This window comes from Amblyraja radiata, chromosome 1 (genome assembly GCF_010909765.2).
Source record: "Amblyraja radiata isolate CabotCenter1 chromosome 1, sAmbRad1.1.pri, whole genome shotgun sequence".
Lineage (NCBI taxonomy): Eukaryota > Metazoa > Chordata > Chondrichthyes > Rajiformes > Rajidae > Amblyraja > Amblyraja radiata.
Genome location: NC_045956.1, coordinates 32,450,701 through 32,469,770, shown reverse-complemented (window position 1 = coordinate 32,469,770; position 19,070 = coordinate 32,450,701). Strand labels below are relative to the sequence as shown.

The window sequence follows — 19,070 nt, the reverse complement described above, 5'->3', positions numbered from 1 at the left end:
TCCTCCCCAATCAACGTTTGAACATTCCTGTCTAATACCATTAAAATTTACCTTTCCCTGATTTAGGGCTTCAGCCTTTGGACCCCTACTGTCCTTTTTCATTACTATTTTAGAGCTAATGGAATTATAGTCATTAGTCTCAAAATGCCTCACTCCCCATGAACACTTCAGTCACCCGCCCTGTCTTATTTCCCAAGAGGATGCTATGTGTTGCCCCTTCTATGGTCAGGCATTCTACACGTTGATTCAGAAAACTTTCCTGAACATACTCAACAAATTCCACCTCATTCAAACCCATAGCAATATGGCAGGCATAGCTGATTTTTAGAAAGCTAAAATCTTACATGATTATTAAATATCTTGTTAAAATATTGTACACTAATATTTTTGCAGCTATTTGTGATGCCTCGCATATTTGCTCCTCTAATCCCCGTTTACTATGGGGAGGGGGGGGGGGGGAGAAGGGGAAGGGGGTGCTATAACACAACCCATTCAAAGTGATCAGCCCTCTCGTATTCCTCACTTCCACCATAGCCTTACTGGCCGATCCTTTTCTATGTACAAACATTATGTTCTCCCTAATCATAGATCCAATCCCCTGTTACATCGCCGCCTCTAATATTTCTCAAATGTAAAAATGGTTTCCACAGCTCCACCATGCTTTCAGACCTCCATCATCATCTAGGTGAACAACCTTTTCCTGAACTCAGTATTAACTCTTCTAACAATTCTGTGTCTTTCCCACCACCTGCCTAATCAATAAATTATGTCATCACTTCATTTGCTGGAAAACTATTAATAACATCAAAACATCTCCTGTCAACTAGATTAAATGCCCTGAAATCCTAAAGGGAGATGCAAAGTGACTCTAAATTAGCAGACAGTTGTGGCTGTTACAGACACTGAATTGGTCTCTTGCTAAAAAATGAAGCAAATTGACCATGGTTGAATATAATTGGAGACATTTACATAACACTGCATTAATACTAGATTATACGTTAAAACTATTATAGCAAATCCAATAAATGATTCAAACCAACTCTGGGAGAATATTGAGAAATCTGTCCCATGTAACTCCAGTTTGAGTACTATTTCCATCTACAAATTATGTTACTTTATTCCAACTACTGTTCATTATGTATTTATTTAAACTACTCAAGCAGTTTTTCCTCTACTGTTGAGGACAAATATTTTCTCTTATTTATTCCATAAAAGAAACCACAAACAACCAAAACAAGATCAACTGAGATTCAAGTGAAACATTCTCCATGCAATGGGGTTATCTTATCAACCAAACTGGAAGCAGAACAATCGTAACCAAACTTTAAACTCACGTGTGGATTTTCAACTTAACTGACCTTTAGTCCAATGTCCAAAGTTCACAACCTGATCAGCTGAGATTGATTACTGACAGCTCCTCTCTAAAGAAAAAAGGTTTGGTCCATCTGTCACCTTTCAGCTAACCCAGAAATCTGGATACCATGTTGATGGCTCAGTAACAGCAGATGTTGAGTACCATTTTGGAAGTATTTTATTCAATGTAATAAAGAATATACCATACTCACAAACCTATGATGACTTTAGTACAGACCTTGTATTTGATTTGTTTTAATTTAGCACCGAGGTAGCGCTTCTGGACTTTTCAACGTGTGTATGATTTTGTGGAAGTTTAAATAGGTGACGGTCTGTAAAATGCTCCTTTTTCTTAACATCCAGCAGTTTTTTAAAGATCTGGAGAAGCTTTGGAATGTAGTCAAAGAAGATTATGACTGCTGGGAAGATGCCACCGGGATCTTTGGCATGTGTGAGTATTCCAGGCCTATATCATGCCAAATAAAAAGTGCTGACAATACAATGTTTCAGTCAATAAGCATTCAACTCTATTTCTCTCTCCACAGATGCTGCTGAGCTTTTCCAACAAGGTGTTAGATTTTCAGCATTTGCTGCTCTGTCCTTGCTCCAATTAAATTATGCCTGCCAGAGCAGAGTCTGGATGTCAGGGCTAAGGTCAGGCTGGCAAATTGTCCATACAGTTCAGGGACACAAGTTATCTTGGGAGGTTTGAAATGAATTAAAGAAGGATCCATAGCTCTAAATGATATATAATTATATCTACATCACCAAGATCCACAATCCCACCCGATTTTTGGTGCTGTCAGCCAAATTGTTAATATAGGTTGTCAATAAGTATGGTCCAAACATTGATCTCTGTTTGTACTCAACTCGTCACTGTTTCCCAACAAAAAAGATCTGTTTCTTCCCACACTCTTTATTAGTTAATGAATATATTAGCTCCAATCAGGAGTGTTCTGACAATCCAAATGTACCACATTCGCTGGTTCTGAAATTTCTATTCCATTGGACGTGTTCTCAAACAATTTCAATGATTTGATCAAACATGATTCCCTTTCATCATTCCATTCTCACCCTACTTCGACAAAAATTCTAGGAACAGCAACATCTGTGGCGAAAGAAACAGAATGAATGTTTCTGATAGGAGGTACACAAAAATGCTGGAGAAACTCAGCGGGTACAGCAGCATCTATGGAGCGAAGGAAATAGGCAACGTTTTGGGCCGAAACCCTTCTTCAGACTGATGGGGGGTGGTGGGGAGAAGAAAGGAAAAAGGAGGAGGAGGAGCCCGAGGGCCGAGGGATGGGAGGAAACTGTTTCCGGAGAGAGAACTTCTTCAAAGTAGGCATACCTTGAGGTATATTTCTGATAAACTGCCTTCTACCCAAAACATTAACATTAACTGTTTCTCTTTCCACAGAGACTGCCCGACAGGCGTTACCAGCACATGCATTTTTAATTGATTATCATTTTGGTAAAGATTTCAGCTAATCTATTACTGATTTGAAGCCAACAGTCAACAGCTCCCCATTTACTCTCTCCCTCTTTTTCTTAAACAGGATCACATTTGCTGCCATCCAGTTGATCGGAATCATTCCAGAACCTATAGAATTCTAAACGATGTACACCAGCGCTTCTATTTGCATCATAGTCACTACTTTCAAAGTTCAAATGTCGATTGGCTCCTTAGGAGTTTATGCCTTTCAGTCTCACCAATTTGCCAAGCACTCTTTTATCACAAATACTGATTTCCTTCATGTTTTATTTCTTGCAGCACTAAGTATTCATAGATTTCTGGCTAGTTTAAGTATGTTTCTCTGTGAATTCACAAGAAAATATTCACAACCCCCCCCATCTCAGATTCCAAGGCTGACATCATAAGGAGAACGAAACCTCTGAAAGAGTCAACCCTGATAGTGTACCTGGCTGTATTCTCACTACAATGGTCTGAGGTCCCCACCTGCCTTAAAAGGATATCCATGATAATGGTGTCCAAGAGGTCATATGCCGCAGTGACGTCTGACCTGTGGCACCCACATCCATTGTGACACAGATCAAGTCCTGCCTCTCACAACCTGAACCCGCTTCACCCACTGCTAAAACAGATTGTCAGGTGGTTGCAACTTTGCTGGCTCTCCACTCTGTGCTGGACCACTAAGACAACAGGAACGCAAGTCAGGCTGCTGTTCATCGACAATACCATCTCAGGCCCCCTCAGTTACTCCAGCACTTTGTGTCTATCTTTGGTATAAACCAGCATCTGTAGTTATTTGTTTCTCCATCTGGACTTTATTAAATGCCTTACAGATGGAGAGACTCCAAATCATGTTTGGAGAGGCAACATCTTCAATGCTGTTTCTCCAATACATGGGGCAAAACTGTTTTGAGACAAAGTATTTGAGAGGGACATTATCAAATGAGGACAGGGTTAACAATGTTTTAGCACATCGTTTCTCTGGGCAGAGTTTGGGGTGAGGTGCCCCTGCACAGCTGGGAACTGAAGGGGTCGGATACTTGAGTTTGAACTGATTGTATTTATGTGTAGTATTAAGTGATCTGTTTGGACAGCGTGCAGAACAAAACTGTCCCTGTACCTAAGTACACGTGACAATAATAAACCTGAACCCTATCCGCCACGTGGTCCCCGCTTCTCCCTCGACAGATGCTGCCCGACCTGCTGTCCCCAGCAGGTCCTGTTCCATAGGCACAGAGTGCTGGAGTAACTCAGCGGGTCAGGCAGCATCTGTGGAGAACATGGACACAGAGTGCTGGAGTAACTCAGCGGGTCAGTGGAGAGAAGGAATGGCCGGTTGCTAGCGGCTGAAGGTGGCGACTGCCCGGTCAGGTCCTTGGATCGTGGCTCAGGGTCAACCTGCTGCCAAGCCGAGGCAGTGTTTGGCGGAGTCAGGGCCGGAACCGCCGCCGCCCCCCCTCCTCCCCTCTCCGCGGGTGAGAGAAATGGAGGCCGAGGCCTGGGTCCGGCTCGCGGGCCCGCAGGCGACAGTGTGGAAGGGCGGCGGGCCCGGTCCTGGGACTGGGGCCGAGGCCCGGACTCGCCTTGCCGCGGGCGCGGCTACTCACTGTCTCGGCGCCGCTGCGCTGCGGGCCGGCGCTCTGGCCGCCCATTACTCCTCGCAGGAAGTTCATGGCCGCCCGCCGCCGCCAACTGTCAGCCGCCGCTGTCGCCGCGCCTGCGCACTCAGGGGGGGAGGGCCGGGGGCGGGGGGCGGTGCCTCTCTCCTCCCCCACCCCATCCCCGTCACTGCGCCTGCGCGGCCAGCTGGGAGGCCGGCGACGTGGCAGCTGCATCGTGGGCAACGGGCAGTGGGCGGCCGCGCCGGTGCGCGCCGGTCGCCCAGTCACAGAGCTGGATCTACGTCGATCAGTGCCGCCTCCCCGACTACAACACGACGGCCAGCAAAGGGGAGGTCCAACAGTAAAGTGGGAAGGAAACACAAATAGTTACACACATGGTGAGATCTTGAGGGGAAAAACACAAAATATTTAAGGAACGTGGCCTCACTGACAATAACATGACTAGTTGTCGCTGGGGGCCATCAAAGGCAAAGATTATAGAGGAGCTCCTCTATAATCTTTGATCAAAGGGGAGGTCCAACAGTACAGTGGGAAGGAAACACAAGTAGTTACACACATGGTGAGATCTTGAGGGGAAAAACACAAAATAGTTGAGGAACGTGGCCTCACTGACAATAACATAACTAGTTGTCGCTGGGGGCCATCAAAGGGGAGGTTGAATAGCAGAGTGGAAACAAGTAGGTGCCTTCTCCCCATATCCATTGATTCGGCCAGCCCTGAGAGCTCTATCTAACTATCTTTTGAAAGCATCCAGTGAATCGGCCTCCACTGCCTTCTGAGCCAGAGAACTCCACAAATTCACAACTCTGGGTGAAAAGGTTTTTCCACATCTTGGTTCTAAATTATCTGATCATCTCATTCTACACATGGTGGGATCTTGAGAAAAACACAACACAATGTAGGGACGCGGCCTTACTGACTACAACAAGACTAGTTGTCAAAGGGAAGGTTCAACAGTAGAGTGGGAAACACAAGGTGGAACGGCACTCCCGTCGGAGTGGCCCAGCCCGAGGGAGGAACGGCACTCCCGTCGGAGTGGCCCAGCCCGAGGGAGGAACGGCACTCCCGTCGGAGTGGCCCAGCCCGAGGGAGGAACGGCACTCCCGTCGGAGTGGCCCAGCCCGAGGGAGGAACGGCACTTCCATCGGAGTGGCCCAGCTCGAGGGAGGAACGGCACTCACGTGAGGGCGATCCGGCTCGGCGCTGGAACGGTGCTCCGGTGGCTGGGACGGCGTTCTGGCGGCGGTGACCTGAGTCCTGGGTTCAGCTGCGGGCCAGTGGCTGCGTCCGCTGGACTGGAGGGCGGCAGCTTCGACCACCCCGGGCTGTTTGAGCTGGCCCGTTGCGGGGTTCGGTGAGCCGCGGGACTGATTTACCATCGCCCGGTGGGGTATCGCCTCAGCGCAGAGGGAGAAGAGGAGGGAAGAGACTGCAGCCCTAAGATTTTTGCCTCCACCACAGTGAGGTGCTTGGAGGACTCACTGTGGTGGTGTTAATTTGTGTTTATTGTTGTTATTATTGTATGATTGTATGTATGACTGCAGGCACGAAATTTTGTTCAGACCGTAAGGTCTGAATGACAAGGCATTCAATTCAATTCAATTCAATTCAATTTCAGCAGCGGGAGGTGTGAGAGAGGGTCTGAGTTTGGCGATGTTGCGGAGATGAAAGAAGGAGGTTTTAATGACATGGCGGATGTGAGGCTCAAGGGAGAGGGTGGAATCAAAGATCACGCCAAGGTTGCGGGCCTGGGGAGATGGGGAGACAGTGGTGCCGTCGATGGTGAGAGTGGGGTTATAGTGGAAGTAAATTAACAGTAAAGTGGAAGCAATGCATAGGTACATAGAAAATAGGTGTAAGCAATTCTGCCCTTCGAGCCAGCACCGCCATTCAATGTGATCATGGCTGATCATCCACAATCAGTACCCCGTTCCTGTATTCTCCCCATATCCCTTGATTGCACTAGCCCTAATGGGCCTGTCCCACTTAGGCAATTTTTCAACATGTTGAAAAACCTTTGATGACAGTGGCAACAAATTTTGCTGTCGTAGGTGCTGTTGTGGGTTGTCGCCAGGTCTCGTAGATGAATTCCATTAAAAATTAGTCCCTGGCAGTCGCCTAAAGAGTCGCCTAAGTGGGACAGGCCCATAAGAGCTCTATCTAACTCTCTTCTGAATGCATGTAGTGAACCAGCCTCCACTGCCTTCTGAGGCAGAGAATTCCACAAATTCACAACTCTCTGTGTGAAAATGTGTTTCCTCATCTCAGTTCTAAATGGCCTCCCCCTTATTCTACATATTGTGGGATCTTGAGAAAAACATAAAATAATGGAGGGACGGACTGACTACAACACGACTAGTTGTCAAAGGGGAGGTTTAACAGGAGAGTGGAAACACAAGTAGCTACACATGGTGGGATCTTGAGAAAACACAAAATAATTGAGGAACGTGGCTTCACTGACAATAACATGACTAGTTGTCGCTGGGGCCTCTCCTTATAGCTAATACCCTCTAATACAAGCGACATTCTGTCAAACTGTCTGAGCATCCTCTCCAAAGCCGCCACATCCTCCCTGTAATGGGACGACCAGAACTGCATGCAATATCCCAAATACTGCCTGATCAAAGTCCTATAAAGCTGCAACATGACTTCCCAACTCATATGCGCAATGCTGCAATGGAGGCTAGCATATCATACACTTTCCCCACCACTGTTTCACTGGAGGGACAAGGATTGGCATTTGTGCAAAGATCTCCTCATCATCCATGGTGTGTTGGGTTCAAATGACTGCAGGCCTGGCCGCAACCTAATTTGGAATGGCCCCATTATAATTATGACACGTCTTTATAGGTTTTGTGTGCATGTCTGAGTTTATGTGCCTGTGATGCTACTGCAAGCAAGAATTTCATTGTACTGTAAACCCTCGATATAACGGACCACGATGGGGAGGGAGGATGGTGTCCGTTATTGCCGATTGTCCGCTATAACCAAGTGAATGGGGTAAATTTTAACCCAAGGCCGGGAGGGTAGAAACACGACATTGGGGGGAGTGGGAGGTTAACCAAGTGGGTATTCACAGGCCAGGGAGCCACAGCGCCCCCTTCCCCACGCAATGCGCTGGGGACGGGCCCGATATTCACACCGCCTTCATGCTGTTCACTCTCTCCACTTCCGTGAACAGAAGCTCCCACCACACGGCGCCAGTTCATTGGGTAACTGGCCGTGGTTGCATCAGGAGCCTCGATCTGCGATAAGCAAAATCTGCTACATAGAAGCCCATTATTGCAAGGGTTTATTGTACCTGTACATCACTGTACCTGTGCATATGAGAACAAACTCTATTCGACTTGTCTGGAACTTTAGCATTGTCGCAAGTGTCACTACAATGCTAATGTTGAAACTCTCAAGGACACCATAAACGTCACTCTTTTCTGGTAGCAACTCTCAGGCGATCTGGTTGTTCTGTTTCTGTTTCAATCTGAGTAAAAACTCGGTGTCAAACACAACTGCATTTTGCCCCATCTCTTTTCTAAATTTTCTGCAATGTGGTCTCTCACTTCCAAAAAACTGCAGGGTGTGTGGAACTAATCCTCAGAACTAGTGATAAACTGTTACCTACAGTGAATATACTCGAGAACTATGCTCACCTGAACCTTAGTAATCTTTCAGTTTAGGTCCATTATTGTCACATGTGCCGAGGTACAGTGAAAAGCTTAGTTTTACATACTATCTAATCAGATCGGATAATACCATACATTGATACAAACATTTCACCATATACAGGATCAAGGCAGGTGAGAGGTTAGAAGTTGGTATGGAGGGTGATGAGAGAAGGTTTAGTGGGCAGATTGCCCACCTCTTTGCAGAGTGTGGATTCGCAAAGAGAGTCTGGAGAGATTTGCAAGGGTCCCTGTCATGGTTTATTCCAAACAGCTCCGTCACAGTGGACTCTGATTTACGGTCTGTTCCCAGGGACGCATTCAGAGACTGACATCGAGTGCTGCTGGAAGGTCATCAACTCAGTGAAAGACGCTCTTTGGTCTGCCCGAGCGTTGTTAACCACCCAGCGGAGCGAGATGTCCATCGGGGAAAGTTGCCGTCTGGCTCGCTGCAGACTGCAGGAGTACTTGCTGAGGGACGCACTGAAGCTCGGTGCAGCCAACGCCAAGGCTCGGTGGGGGAGGACCACGGTCTAGGGTCCTTCCGCTGCTGGACATGGGAGGCAGGGTATGGTGGAGACGCCCCTCAAAATAAGGGAAGAGATCCCATATCAGTGGGTCACATGAGTGTCAAGGGTGGGGGATAAATTTGTGAAATCTGAGCAATGTATGTAGACTGTATTGAATGTTTAAGAAGGAACTGCAGATGCTGGAAAATCGAAGGTAGACAAAAGTGCTGGAGAAACTCAGCGGGTGCAGCAGCATCTATGGAGCGAAGAATATAGGCAATGTTTCGGGCCGAAACCCTTCTTCAGTCTGATGGAGGGTCGACAAAAGTCTGAAGAAGGGTTTCGGCCCGAAACGTTGCCTATTTCCTTCGCTCCATAGATGCTGCTGCACCCGCTGAGTTTCTCCAGCACTTTTGTCTACCTTAGACTGTATTGAATAATTGGTATAGCCTCCAAAAATGGCAGATGAATTTTTTTTGCACGGTTCATGTATTGTATATATTTATTACCTGTATAAAGTCTATTTTGAAATTAAAAAATAAATAAATAAACGAATAGGCAGGAGAAAGGCAGGGAGCAAAAAAGGAATGATGGTTTAATTTGCAACAAGAAAGGGATGATCACCCTGTTGGGAGTGTACTGTGGGCCCCCAAATAGTTAGCGGTAATTAGAAGAACAAATGTGCCAGAAGATTGCAGGCAGCTACAGGTCGAATAAGGTGGTTGTAGGGGATTTTAACTTTCCCAATATTAACTGGGAATGTCATAGTGCGAAAAGTTTAGTCAGGGTGAAATTTGTCAAACTTGTTCAGGAGAATTTAATCCGGCAAGACGATAACAACTACGACTCCCAATTCAAGCTCGACACTGCCCCCGACACCAATCTAATTAATTCGCAAGGGGAGTCAAACGTGTATTCACTCCTACATGCAGCTGGCAAGTTTCCCGACCCCACAGTTTTGATAACTGTCAACAACTTCAACTTTCATGCTCAATTAGATACTGGTGCAAAGGTCAATGTAATGTCAATAAACCTCTACAACATGATAAGAAATAATGAGCTCCTGATTGCGGACAGCTCCACTCTGCATGCTTACAGGGGGGGGGGGGGGGGGGGGGGAGGGGAGTGCTGGTACCACTGGGAAGAGCCACTTTTAAATGTGTGCTGAAAAACCACAAGGGATTTGACCTTCTACGTCTTGAATTCTAACTCTGTGACTCTGTTGGGCAACCAAGATTTAGGACTGATTTTGTTCGACAAAACAGTCCACAAGCTGCTGATATCAATGGACCTGATAAAAGAATACCCTGATCTGTTCGATGACAAATTAGACAAGCTGCCTGTGACCTACAAGATATCCACCGACCCCAAGGTGGTACCTGTTGTTCGTGCACCACACCGTGTGTCACACGCCATGAGGGACAGGGTTGAGTCCATGTTAAATAATATGGTCTCCATGGGCGTGCTGGAAGCAGTCAGCGAGCCCACCGATTGGGCGTCCACCATGGTTGCTACTCTCAAAAAGGATAAAAATGAAATCAATCCAAAAGACTTGAACCATGCCATCAGGCGCCCCCACTATCCCATGAGGACAGTTGATGATGTTGCGGCACAGATCGGACAGGCCACCGTCTTTTCTGTCCTCGATGCAAAGAGCTCTTTCTGGCAGATACCGCTGGACAACGAGTCATCAAACCTCACCACATTTTCTACCCCGTTTGGCAGATTCAAGTTTCTGAGAATGCCATTCGGTATCAACTCTACCAGTGAAGTTTTCCAGAGAACCATGGAACAGCTGTTCGCAGGCCTACCGTGCGCTATCATTGTTGACGATATCCTGGTGTATGGCAAAGATGCGACAGAGCACGATCAAAACCGAAGACGTGTCATGGAGCGGGCACGTCAGATCAACCTCAAGCTCAACCCTAACAAGTGCAAGTTCAGGGTTTCAGAGGTCAGCTACTTCGGGCATGTATTCACTCCCGACGGCCTCAAGCCCGATCCACAGAAAGCTGCTGCCATCACTGAGATGCCGGCCCCCACCGACGTGCTCGGCCTGCAGCGTTTCCTGGGTAAGGTGAACTATCTTGGAAAATTCATACCAAATCTCAGCGAATTAAGCTCGCCCCTGCGACAACTGACTAAAAAGAACATTGCTTGGTCCTGGTTCCAGCAACATCAACAAGCATTTGACGCTTTAAAATCCAAGCTGACCAGTGCACCAACTCTAATATTCTTCGATTTGAAACGTCCCGTGCAGCCTGCCTACAACCATCAGCTGATGGTATCTTGCTCCCCGTTTCATATGCCTCCCGTACCATGACCGACACAGAACAACGCTACGCACAGATCGAGAAGGAGCTGCTGGCTGTCGTCTTTACCTGCTCCAAATTCAAAGACCTTTTATCTTCGGAAACACTTTCACGGTCGAGACAGACCACCAGCCACTGGTGACGATTCTGAACAAACCAATCCATGCTGCACCAGCCCGCCTGCAACGCATGATGTTGCAGCTCCAACGTTTCGACTTCACCCTTCTTTACAAAAAGGGTACAGACATGCACGTTGCGGATACTCTCTCTCGTGAACCTCGAGCATCCTGCGAAACGACACCCCTATGAACGGGAAGAGCTTATGGTCCTCGGCGTTTACTTTGTTCCTACTAAACAACTACGGAGCCTAGCCGAACATACTGCTGCCGACGCCACCCTCCAAATACTCTCATCAGTGATCAAAAGGGGTTTGGCCAGACAGGCGCCCTAGCGTACCAACAGAGGAGCAGCCATTCTTCCTAGTCCGCGATGAACTGGTCATACAGGACGGTGTCATAGTCAAGGGCCACAAAGTCGTGATCCCCTCATCATTGCATGATAAATACTACAATGAGGCACACAGCGGTCACCCGGGAGTCGATGCTACACTGACCCATGCACAGAACCTGTTCTACTGGCCTGGGATGGCCAAATACATACGGGACCGTATATCCTCTTGCCCCACCTGCAACAGTCTTGCACCGCACTAGCAGAGGCAGCCCCTACTGCAACAACCTCCACCAGCCCTGGCCTGGACGTCGGTGGAGGTAGACATCTTCGAATGGCGCGGTAAGCACTACCTCGTCCTCGTCGACTCGTTTTCAACTCGACTTCCTGACCTCCATCACATCTGAGATGGTCATCCGAAAATTAAAGAAACACTTCTCCACATTCGGCTCACCCGTTCATTAGCAGACCAACAACGGCAGACAGTTTACCAGCCACGAGTTCAAGCTCTTTGCTAACTGATGGAATTTCCACCACGTCACGAGCAGCCCTGAGTACCCACAGAGTAACGGACTTGCCGAACGGGCTGTCAGAAGCGCTAAACAACTGATGGAGCAATCGCGCCTGGCCAATTCAGATTTTTACCTTGATCTCCTGAACCTCAGAAACATTACCAGAGACGGGACCCTGGGATCACCAGCCCAGCGACTGATGTCCAGGACAACAAGACCTCCGATTCTGATTGCTCAGCAGAAGCTGATACCTCAAGTGCTGAAGCCTGCTTCAATCCAAAAGCATATTCAGGAGAAACACGATATTCAGAAACGGTCGCACGACAAATCATGCAAACCCCTCCTGCCTCTACTGCCGGGACAGGTTGTTCGTTTACAAACTACCAGTGGACATTCCCGTCTGGCTACTGTTGTCGGCACGGCTGACGCACCTCGATCTTACCTTGTGGGCGATGAGGGAACAGTCTACCGCAGAAGTCGTCAACATCTGCTTGCTGTACGAGAACCCCGTCCGCCGCCGGCAAGACCCTATGCTCCACCGCTTCAGTTCCAGCCGTTCGCTGCCGAATCTTCTACCGATCCCCGCATGCCCCATACTCCTCGCATGCTCCATACTCCTCCACGAGGCGCGGCCGCGGGGTTACCCCTCCTGCACACTTCCCCTTTCAGCCACCACAAGCCTCTCCCGCGGCTTTCTCGCTTCCGGGTTCACCCTCTCCCTCTAATCTTTCCGGTGAAGGAGGGGAGGACTTGGTCCATACGCGTTCGGGCCGCATCAGTAGACCGCCTGATAGATATGGAGAATTTGTTTAACTTTAATGGCATGGATGCTCACTATACTCACTCTTTAAGGGGGAAGGATGTAGATTGGTTTATGCATGCAACCAATCATATATAGGTTAGCATCACTAACCCCGCCTTACTGTATCATTTATATGAACACCTACTTCCTATGCTACGCAGTTCGGTAGCAGACAGGAGGCAGTGACTACTAACATGCTGTTAAGTCTGTATGTGGATTAAAGATGATCTTAAGTTACGTGTTGTGTAGATGTCATATTTACACCTTCCAAGTGTTTTCCAATCAGAAACCTTGTATGAACTTTGCGATCCGCACTCTTCTGAAGACCAGACACCGGGCATTCATGTCTGATGATACAGTGGTCTACAAGAAGTCCAGATACGACCTTGGTAAGGCCATCAAAAAGGCCAAGACTTCTGCTCCAAACTGGAGGATGAGACAGATGTTTAGCAGCTGTGGCAGGGCCTGAATGCAATCACCTCCTACAAGGCGAAACCAGGAGGCAGCTCGAATGTCGGCGAAACATCACTGCTGGACCTGATGGTATACCCGTTCGTGTTCTAAAAACCTGTGCGGACCAACTGGCTGGAGTTTCTACGGACATTTTCAACCTCTCACTTCTGAGGTCTGAGGTTCCCACCTGCTTTAAAAGGGCATCAATGATTCCAGTGCCCAAGAAGAGCAAGGTGACGTGCCTCAATGACTATCTACCAGTGGCACTAACGTCTGTGGTGATGAAGTGCTTTGAGAGGTTGATCATGGCGCAAATCTACTTCTACCTCGATAAAGACCTGGACCTACTGCAGTTCGCTTACTGCCACAACAGGTCTCCGGTGGATGCGATCTCGCTGGCTCTCCACTCCGCTATGGAACACTTGGACAACAAAAGTTCATATCAGGCTGTTATTCATTGATTACAGTTCAGCTTTTAATACAATCATCCCCTCCAAGCTGGTTACCAAACTCGCAGAACTGAGTCTTTTAAGTTCCTTGGAACCATCATCTCCAAGGACCTGAAATGGGGGGCTACCATCGACTCCACAGTCAAACAGGCCCAACAGAGGATGTACTTCCTGCAGCAGTGGAGGAAACACAATCTTCCACAGGCAATGATGGTCCAATTATATACTGCCATCGTAGAGTCTGTCCTCACCTTCTCCATCATAGTCTGGTTTAGCTCAGTCACCAAGCAAGACATCCAGAGGCAGCAGCGAATCGTCTGATCAGCTGAGAAGATTGTGTTAATACCGGCCAAATTAAAGACACCATAAAATGGAGGATCCCTGCACTTGTCTCAGTTGATCCCTGCAAGTGCTTGACTGAATATTTTATTGACTGAAACAAGACTGGGGGGAAGCTTAGAATGAGCTATTTACATTGGGGGCTCACCCGGGATCTCAACGGACCCACAAACACAAGTTTGCAATTAAGTGTGTTGAGCTGTCTTGATCGCGAGTGCAGAAATCGGCGCCAGTGTGCGGTTTTCGCATTGATTTTCGGCACTTCGTTAGTCGGAGTAGATTGATCACTCGCAGGCTTGGGAAAGGGTCCCAACGAGATTGTAGAAGTCTGGCAAGCACGGGGGGTGGATAGCACTCCTTTAGGTTAGGGGCCCATAAAACAGGGCGAGGAGTGGCCCAAAAGCTTGGTCGTAGTTGGCAGATTGCAGCTGCTTAACAAGAGCCAAACGCGCTTCCAGGGCGAGGGGTGGCCCACTGTCCCAGATTTGGTATCCAATTGGTGGGGTATTGAAATACAAGTCTGGTTTACGTGCTAAGTGGTGAAGCATTTGACCTGTTGTTGCTGGGAGCGCTAATTGGAAATGTGCGTTCCGAAAATCGGCATCAACTGCCTGCGCGAAGAGGCTAGGCGCTGACACCTGGTGCCAAGCAGGTGTAAAGGAAATCCCTTTGAAGAGGTAATACCTAGGTTGGTTAGAGGCCAGGCCTGTGTAAAGATATCTGAATCCCTCCCTGAAGTGATGGACGAGAAATCTCGTAAAGGCACTGGGCTTGGTGTCTAGAGTATAAATTGGCTGGGAATACTCCAGTCCATTCGAGATTTCATTGGGCAATTTAATTTGAATTTGAGAGCCCGCGTATGTGGAGGGTTACGCACCAAAACTCGTTGGTCCAAGAACGAGTTTAATTTGCAGAATCAAATTTCCAAATACAGAATTTCACATTGAAGTTCTGCCCGTACGGTATAATTCGAATTCTCTGTAAATAGAACTTCCGAGTTTGTGCATGTTTGAGATTGATTTTGAATAGCGACTGATCAACAGTGAATAGTAACCCTCTGATCAATTGTTGAATCGTACCTGATAGCGAAGAGTAACTGAGAGACGGGAACCTGGTTTACTTGGTGAAAAGTACCCGGATGCGAGAGGTACCCCTAATTCTGTAGAACTTAAAGAGGAGGGATAGAGGTTCCCTTATAGAAGTCCAGTCTTAGCAGGGGAAAGTAGCGTTTAAGAGGAAAAGTAGTCCATTTAAGAAGCAGTACCCCTCAGCAAAGAGTATCCTAGGGAGTGGAAAATCTTCGGTATCAGATGGAGAGGTTCACTGATTGATAACAGCGTGACGCAGCATTGAGATCGAGTGTTAGTAAACTGTGCACTCGCATGTTAAATTATTATTGTAAATTGTAGAAATCCAGCATTGTCTATTTTAGCATCTTCATTGGATCCAAATTGTATAAATACTTTGTGTATGTAAAAAGATTTAGAGTGTGTTAAGATCGCAGACATCTACTTGTATTGTCTACTAGACTAAGTGGGACCCGTTGGGTCCCATGTTCACACGGGAGGGCTGGTCCCCCGACGCAATATTCCACCTCTCCACCAATTCCAATATTGGTGGCCAGTGGGGGGACTTTCTGGAGTGCTGGTATGGGTTCTTGGGGTGGCAGCTCAGTCCCTCAAGCCTGATCTGCTGGCGGCTCACTCACGGCTGGTGGGCTGGCAGTTGACTCATGACTATTCCTTGAAATTGCATTTCAAGCAGGGTGCAAGTATACCAAATTCAAATCCATGTTCCTACCATTTCAAGCAGGGTGCAAGTCCACCAAATTCAAATCCATGTTCCTACCATTTCAAGCAGGGTTCAAGGCCACCAAATTCACGTGCAGTTTCTTACCACTATGAGCAGGGTGCAAGGCCACCGAATTCAAGTGCAGTTTCCAACCACTTCAAGCAGGGTGCAAGGCCACCGAATTCAAGTGCAGTTTCCAACCACTTCAAGCAGGGTGCAAGGCCACCGAATTCAAGTGCAGTTTCATACCACTTCAAGCTGGATCCAAGGCCACTAAATATAAGTGCAGTTTCATACCACTTTCAGCAGGGTGCAAAGCCACCAAATTCAGTGCAGTTTTCTTCCACTTCAAGCAGGGTCCAAGGCCACCAAATTCAAATGCAGCTTCATACCATTTCATGCAGGGTGAAACCACCATAAAACCACACAAAATACCAAACTCACAGTTCAGTAGACATTCAGTGTGTTCAGTTGATTCACAGCTCAGACAGAGTCATGACCTCTCCCTCCCCCATCATGCAGAGACTGAGCCACACCCACACTTCTGGGTTTTATAACCCCTCCCCCTGCCACCGGAAAAGGTGTGGCTTTCAGGGCGTGATTGACAGGAGAGAGATTCTCAACATTTTAAAAACACTAATAACACTTTTATTTTTCATTGATGGGAAGAATTCTCTGCACCTGCTCAGCTGAGGGGGGACTGAGTAAGATCACAGCCGTAAGTGCAGCGTTTTATCTAAAATCAATATACAGTGCAAACAGGAAGTGCATTTGCAGTAATGCCTTATAACTTCGCCAAAGCACCCAAGCCGCCATTTGCAGTAAGTAGTGCCTCTCAACCTCAAGCCAAAGCACCCAAGCCACCATTTGTTCAGTGTCATTTAGAGCTCAGAGAGACATCACCCTTGGCTTCATCCATCTTGCAGAGAGTGAGTGAGGCACACCACTTCCTGGTTTTATAGTCCCTCCCCCTCTCTCCTGCACGTGCAGCAGAGAGAATGGTGTTTTTTTTAAACTTCAAGCCAAAGCTCCCAAGCCACCATTTGCAGTAAATTGTGCATTTCAACTTCAAGCCAAAGCACCCAAGCCACCATTTGCAGTAAGTAGTGCCTTTCAACCTCATGCCACCATTTGCAGTAAGTAGTGCCTTTCAACTTCAAGCCAAAGCACCCAAGCCACCATTTGCAGTAAGTAGTGCCTTTCAACTTCATGCCACCATTTGCAGTAAGTAGTGCCTTTCAACTTCAAGCCAAAGCATCCAAGCCACCATTTGCAGTAAGTAGTGCCTTTCAACCTCAAGCCAAAGCACCCAAGCCACCATTTGCAGTAAGAAGTGCCTTTCAACTTCAAGCCAAATCACCCACCACCATTTGCAGTAAGTAGTGCCGTTCAACTTCAAGCCAAAGCACCCAAGCCACCATTTGCAGTAAGTAGTGCCTTTCAATTTCAAGCAAAGCACCCAAGCCACCATTTGCAGTAAGTAATGCCTTTCAACCTCAAGCCAAAGCACCCAAGCCACCATTTGCAGTAAGTAGTGCCTTTCAACTTCAAGCCAAAGCACCCAAGCCACCATTTGGAGTAAGTTCATTTGGACATTCCTGGTGGCGGCGCGACTCGTTGCAGCGGCTCCTACAGCCTGTCTGTCTTTTTTTTATTTTTTGTCTAGTTAAATGTAGTGTTTGGTGTTTTTTTGTTTTTTTTAATACTGGTTTTTAAATGTGTATATGTGGGGGGCGGGGGGGGGGAGGGGGAAACCGTTTAAAATCTCTTCCCTGTCCGGGAGACCCGACCTTTTCCCTGTCGGGTCTCCGTTGTCGTTGGGGCCTAGCACCGTGGAGCGGCCTCCAACCTGAACGACCCGGGGGCTCGGGAGACTGCGGAGGTGCGGACTACTCACCATCGTGGGGCTGGCCGGCCTCGGAACGTGGGGAGCGGTGGTGGCTCGCTGCTGCGACTCGCTGCTGCGACTCGACTCCTGGGGCTCGGAGGCTCCAGCAACGCAGCCGCAGGTCCGGTGGACTGGGACATCGGGAGCCCGCGGGTCCGGGGGGAGAGAGAGACCGCTTCCCGGAGCTCCCGCAACGCGACTTCTCCAGCCTGTGTCGCGGGGTTTGGAACGACCCGGAGCGGGGAAGTACATCACCCGGCACGGCTTCGTGGCCGTGGGACATTACAGCGCCCGCCGGGGGCTCCAACTTCGAGACTTCTAGACCGGGAGCGGGGCCGTAAATCGCCCGGCACGGCCTAAAATGGCCGTGGGACTTATCATCGCCCGCCTGAGGCTTGGACATAGGGAGAGACATGGAGAGCAGGGGAGAGAAAAGACTTTTGCCTTCCATCACAGTGGGTTCACTGTGATGGATGTTTGTGTGAACTTAATTGTGTGTATGTCTGTAGGACATTGTTTTTGTTTGTATGGCTGTGGAAACAAAATTTCGTTTGAGTCTCACTGGGGCTCAAATGACAATAAATTTGTAAATTTATATTGTATTGTAATGCCTTTCAACTTCAAGCCAAAGCATCCAAGCCACCATTTGCAGTAAGTAGTGCCTTTCAACTTCAAGCCAAAGCACCCAAGCCACCATTTGCAGCAAGTAGTACCTTTCAACTTCATGCCACCATTTGCAGTAAGTAGTGCCTTTAAACTTGAATTGAATTGAATTGAATTGAATACCTTTATTGTCATTCAGACCTTACGGTCTGAACGAAATTTCGTGCCTGCAGTCATACATACAATCATACAATAATAAACAACAATAAACACAAATTAACATCCACCACAGTGTATCCTCCAAGCACCTCCTCACTGTGGTGGAGGCAAAAATCTTAGGGTTACTGTCTCTTCCCTCCTCTTCTCCCTCTGCGCTGAGGCGATTCCCCACCGGGTGATGACACAACAGTCCCGCGGCTCACCGAACCCCACAAACGGGCCGGTTCAAACACCGCGGCCCGGGGGTGGTCGAAGCTGCCGCCCTCCAGTCCAGCATACGCAGCCGCTGGCCCGCGGCTCAACCCCGGACTCAGGTCACCGCCGCCAGAACGCCGTCCCAGCCACCGGAGCACCGTTCCAGCCCCGAGCCGGATCGCCCTCACGTGAGTACCGTTTTCCCTCGGGCTGGGCCACTCCGACGGGAGTGCCGTTCTCCCTCGGGCTGGGCCACTCCGACGGGAGTGCCGTTCCTCCCTCGGGCTGGGCCACTCCGACGGGAGTGCCGTTCCTCCCTCGGGCTGGGCCACTCCGACGGGAGTGCCGTTCTCCCTCGAGCTGGGCCACTCCGACGGGAGTGCCGTTCCTCCCTCGGGCTGGGCCACTCCGACGGGAGTGCCGTTCTCCCTCGAGCTGGGCCA

General features: G+C 48.4%; 1 protein-coding gene across 7 annotated transcripts in view; it reads right to left on the bottom strand.

Moving 5' to 3' along the window:
* Positions 1-4,611, bottom strand: part of uso1 (USO1 vesicle transport factor) — a 113,742-nt gene extending 109,131 nt beyond the window's left edge. For 5 of the 7 annotated variants that reach the window (XM_033020075.1, XM_033020112.1, XM_033020066.1 and 2 more), the window contains exon 1: positions 4,435-4,555. In XM_033020075.1, the coding sequence (XP_032875966.1) occupies positions 4,435-4,500 (66 nt within the window). In that variant the 5' untranslated portion in view covers positions 4,501-4,555. Of the gene's footprint in view, positions 1-4,434 lie in introns of all 7 variants that reach the window. The other 2 variants (XM_033020104.1, XM_033020123.1) reach the window with 1 other exon arrangement.
* Between the last annotated feature and the right edge of the window lie 14,459 nt (positions 4,612-19,070).